This window comes from Myotis davidii, unplaced genomic scaffold (genome assembly GCF_000327345.1).
Source record: "Myotis davidii unplaced genomic scaffold, ASM32734v1 scaffold160, whole genome shotgun sequence".
In the NCBI taxonomy this organism is placed as follows: domain Eukaryota; kingdom Metazoa; phylum Chordata; class Mammalia; order Chiroptera; family Vespertilionidae; genus Myotis; species Myotis davidii.
The window spans coordinates 168,168-173,235 of record NW_006293437.1 but is presented as its reverse complement, the minus strand read 5'-3'; the positions used below and the strand labels follow the sequence as shown (position 1 = coordinate 173,235).

Here is a 5,068-nt window from a genome sequence, read left to right as displayed (position 1 = left end):
GGGGAGGGATATCAGTTGCCTTCAGTGATCAAACCTGCAACTTAGGTATGTGTCCTGATCGGAAATGGAACCCACAATCTTTTGGTATACAGGATGACAGTCCAACCCACTGAGGCACACCAACCAGGGCAAGATTTTGACTCTTTTAAAGACAGATGTTAGGCTGGGTCATTTCTCATATTAGACAACAAGACTGTAAGCTAAGAAATTGAGTACTCGATTGTCTGGTGACAAATTTGGTATAAGTTATGACACTGAAAAACACATTTTTTGCATTATTGTTCTTTATCTTGAGTCTCACTTATGTCCTCAAAAAGCTCCTTTATGCAGTGAACACTTTATGTGTAAAAACCCTACAACTGGAGAGAAGGGGGTACAAGGACTATTTTTCATTGCCTTCATTAATAAAACTGGGCTGTTAATAATTGGTCACTCTGTATCGCAGTGCCTTTTCTCGGTATGAGCTCAAATAGAAGGCCCAGGTAAGTCCCATGTCAGTTCTCAAACTTGCTCAAGCCCTTTTAAAAAGTTATATTAAATTATTTAATATAATTTTGGACTGTTATTTATTTTAAAGCTACTTAACTATAATAGGGATTTTTTTTCTAATGTGTTCATTTTTATTGAATAATATGTCTTTAAGTCTATAGATGTGACTTAGAACAATAATAATATATTCTTACTATCTCTTACTTTAGGCTCCATTAAATGACCCCTGTGCATGTGCCTCTTTTATGGGTTTGAAGCCTTCCACTAGTAAATACCATCTTGTACGAGCAATATTGGAGTCCATAGCTTTCAGGTACCAAAACCTGCTCTAAACTCCTTTCTCCCCTTATGGTATTCCCGTTTTCTTTTATTAGCTTCTATAAAATTAGAAATTTCATAATTTTAATCAAGGATTTATACCTTTTATTCATACTACATATGACATAGTCTGTTCTTACTGCTAATTTTCATATCATTTTTTATTTTTTCATATTAAATAGTACTAGTACCACTTAGATTTGATATATGAAAATTCAGTGATTTTTAAAAATATCCAATTTCCTAAGCATAAGAGATTTAAAATTTGGATTTTCAAAGGTTTTTGTATTCATGAAAGAGACTTTTTTAAAAATATATTTTATTGATTTTTTACAGAGAGGAAGGGAGAGAGAGAGTTAGAAACATCGATGAGAGAGAAACATCGATCAGCTGCCTCCTGCACACTCCCTACTGGAGATGTGCCCGCAACCAAGGTACATGCCCTTGACCGGAATCGAACCCGGGACCTTTCAGTCCGCAGGCCGACGCTGTATCTACTGAGCCAAACCGGTTACGGCCATGAAGGAGAATTTTAATATGCTTCTGTGATACTCAAAGATTGAATTATCAAAATTATTTTTATGTATATTTTCCAGTGCTCTTTTTTTTATGAGGCAGGTGTAGCTTATTAAAATTAAGAATGTGGCTATCATGAATATCGAAAATTCAAATGTTTAAAATAAAATTTCCTGTGAATATAAAATGACTAGAGGCCTGGTGCACAAAACTTGTGCACTTTGGGGAGGGGGTGTCCCTTAGCCTGGCCTGCACCCTCTCGCAGTCTGGGAGCCTGTGGGGAATGTCCAACTACCTGCTTAGGTCCCCTCGCAGGGAGTGGGCCTAAGCCAGCAATTGGACATCCCCAGCCAGTGCTGCTACAGAGGCGGGAGAGACTCCTGCCACCACCACTGCACTTGCCAGCCATGAGCCCAGCTTTTGGCTGAGCGGTGCTCCTGTGTTGAGTGTCTGCACTGTGGTGGTCAGTGTGCATCATAGTGACCAGTTGTTCTGCCATCGGGCCGAAACAGGCTCTCTGACATCCCCTAAGGGGTCCCGGATTGTGAGAGGGTGCAGGCCAGGCCAAGGGACCCCACCGGTGCACAATCGGGGCTGGGGAGGGACACGGGAGGGCTCCAGGGCATGTCTGGCCTGGCTTGCTCAGTCCTGATCGGTCGGATCCCAGCAGCAAGCTAACCTACCGGTTGGAGCGTCTGCCCCCTGGTGGTCAGTGCACCTCATAGCAAGCAGTTGAGCAGCCTTAGCATATCATTAGCATATTATGCTTTGATTGTTTGAACAGCCTACTAGACGACCACTTAGCATATTAGGTTTTTATCATATAGGATTAGTTCTATATTTAATTAATTCTGTAAGATATAATTTATGGCATGCCATCTTAATAGCTATCTATTAAACGGATGCTTGTTTTGTATTTTTATTTGTAGGAACAGTTATAGATAAAATTCAGTTTGAAAATAAAAATTGTGCTCTTTTGTATGGAGGTGAGAAGCACAAGCCTTGAGCCTCTTGTTTATTTGAACATCTGTTACCCATTTCTAGTTAGCAGAATATATTTCTTTAATACCTTTTTGCATATTTTATATATATATTATGTACATAAAACCATAGTTTATATTTTTATAGATTAGAAAAATAGAGAATTACTATGATTTCAATTTTATCTACATAGTTATCTTATTTTTTTAACTAGAAACAAGCAGTTATATGAGGTGATGCAGAAAGAGATACGTATTCCCGTGACAAAAATCCGGTATGTATGCTTTCTTTCTAATAGATGTAATTAGAAATTGGAAGGAAGTGGTAGCTACCATGAGTATTTCCATCATTAGGGTTATTCAGTATTTCAAAAAGAACTTAAACCTAGATCCTTTGCAACAAAATTCTTGAACATAAGGTTTTGACAGGAATAAAAAGTCGATTTGGGATTTATGGAGAATATAACACACTTTGGAATTTGGGAGATCTCAGCACCCATATTATAAGAATCTTTAAAATCACTTTTGGGCGTGTGGCTATCCTTTTGGCATAGAAACATCAAATTTTCTTTGCTAGAATGTCCAAATGAATTTGTATGTTGGCTCAGTTCACTTGGTCTGTTTTGAACAAATAGAGCAGATGGAAGGAAATAAGGAATAAGGGAAAATGTTTCAAGATTACCTAGTAAGGTCCTGTGTCTGCAGGTCAATGCTAAGTGTTATAATTTTGGAATTAAATAGTAAAATCAAGGGTCTAAAAAAATATGACTCTTCTTAAAAATGTTGTTATGCTTTTATTGTGGTACTTTATCTCAAATATCTTGCTCCCCACAGGGCAGATGGAGGAGTTTGTAAGAACAGTTTTGTCATGCAGATGACTTCAGACCTGATTAATGAGAAGATAGACAGACCTGTTCAACTGGATATGTCGTGCCTTGGTGCAGCTTCTCTAGCTGGCCTTGCTGTTGGTATGTGTGGATTTTATAAAAATGAGAGCTATCTTGCAAACTATTTCTTACAGATAGCATTTCTCCTCTCAAATTGTACAATTATAAAGAGGGTCCGGAAAACCTAGGTGTCCACTAAGCTCCACAAGCATATGTACATGACTCACAAAACACTCCTGTGGCCACCTCGATGGGTGGGTCCCATGCACCTCTTCTGTCCTCACTTCACTCCTTGAGTCCATTTTTGTATTTATTGAACATTTGTTGAGCACCCTGTTACATGACCATCACTACTGGGAATAAAGAGTTTAAAAGACATAGCCCTGCTGTGGGAGTCTCTGGTGAGAGCAGACAGTTAACCAATTATTATATTTGGTATGAAAAAATAGCAAACAGTTGTAGTATTAAGCAAATGGTGTAGTATTCCCAGAGGAGGCAACAAAGAGCTCACTTTTGAAGGGTGCAGATAGCCAGGTGAGGAGAGGGTAATAACTAAGTTGTCCAGCAGAGAATTCAGCTCCTGCAGAGGTACTGAAACCAAAATGTGGGATGTTGAGTCCAAGTTTGTTGTCTCGAGAAAACGAAGAATGAAGTGACAGACAAAAACAATTAGCAGAACTGAAGTTTATTGGGAAAAGCCAGTCCTGGAAAAGGTGTAGCTGGAGTTTCAGGAGCAGCCCAGTGTCCAGAGCTTTCTTTTCATGTTACTGTCAGGAGTAGTTCAGCATCCAAACTAATTAAAGTCTATTAGTCCACATGTGGAGGCCCACATGGCCATAAGCACCCGCAACAGGAACATCAGGTATCCATTGTGTGCTGCACCAGGGGAAGAGAGAAAGAGGAAACTCAAGTGTTCTCTTTTTTTGTATATATGCTTGCTAGTTCCTGATTGGTTATGCTACCTTAGTAATATCCATACATTTTAAAGTTCATGCCTCTCTCGCATACCTTTCCTTCCCCGCCCAGTTGGGTTATCTTAGTAACTCCCCATAGTTGGGTTCTTGGGTATTACTTTCCCTTCCCATAGTCCTGCCCCTATCTACCTAGCTTCCTTCTGTCTCTTCATTTCCCATTCCAATTTGGAGACCCCAGCTGCTGTTGGGAATGGGAGCAATGACTGTTCTAGCAACTTACAACTGAAGTGGGACATAGCAAGGGGTATTGGGGCTCCATCAGAGGTGGACGATCTAAGGGACCATGGAAGATGGAAAGATGTCATTCAGAGTTTCATTTCCATGACCATCTGTAGTTTGATGGATTCTAGGCAAGAGAGGATGAATAGAGTTAGACAATTGAGTATACAAGAGCCAAACAATAACGCTAGGAATAGGTAGCATACCATGGATTTGAGCCTAAATTTTAGGAGATTGAGAATGCAATGTTTTCTCCCTTAACTATATAGTCTGTTTAAGAATATCTTGTGTTCTAAGTTCTATTTTAAAAGGGTTGCTGACATATAGGAAGGGCCATTCTATGATCTAGAACCATGTGAGCCAGTGAATCTAATGACCTTTGTATATTTTGGTCTACAGGTGGTTAAATTGACATAAATCCTGATTTAAGGCCTGACCAGACAAATGGGGGCTATCTCTAAAGCCCTGGGGTAAAACTGTCCAATCTGATCATGGGGGACCCCACTGACATTTACTAAGAAGTATTTGTTTCTAAACTGTTGAGTTGTATTTAGGACTGACCACTTCTCTGATCCTGAGAGTGTCTTACTTAAAAGAAGCATTATATCCTTCCATGATAAATTAAATGTTTATGTCTGTCCCTGGAAAACATCTATGTACTTATTAGGGTTATCTGAAAACTTTC

At 39.2% G+C, this 5,068-nt stretch overlaps 1 protein-coding gene across 1 annotated transcript in view; it reads left to right on the top strand.

Annotated features, from left to right (window-relative positions):
• LOC102758276 (putative glycerol kinase 5) overlaps positions 1-5,068 on the top strand; it is a 26,725-nt gene that overhangs the window by 12,124 nt on the left and 9,533 nt on the right. Inside the window, exons 3-5 of the mRNA XM_006767140.2 lie at positions 699-802; positions 2,519-2,578; positions 3,138-3,271. Coding sequence (XP_006767203.2) covers positions 699-802; positions 2,519-2,578; positions 3,138-3,271 — 298 coding nt within the window. The remainder of the gene's footprint in view (positions 1-698; positions 803-2,518; positions 2,579-3,137; positions 3,272-5,068) is intronic.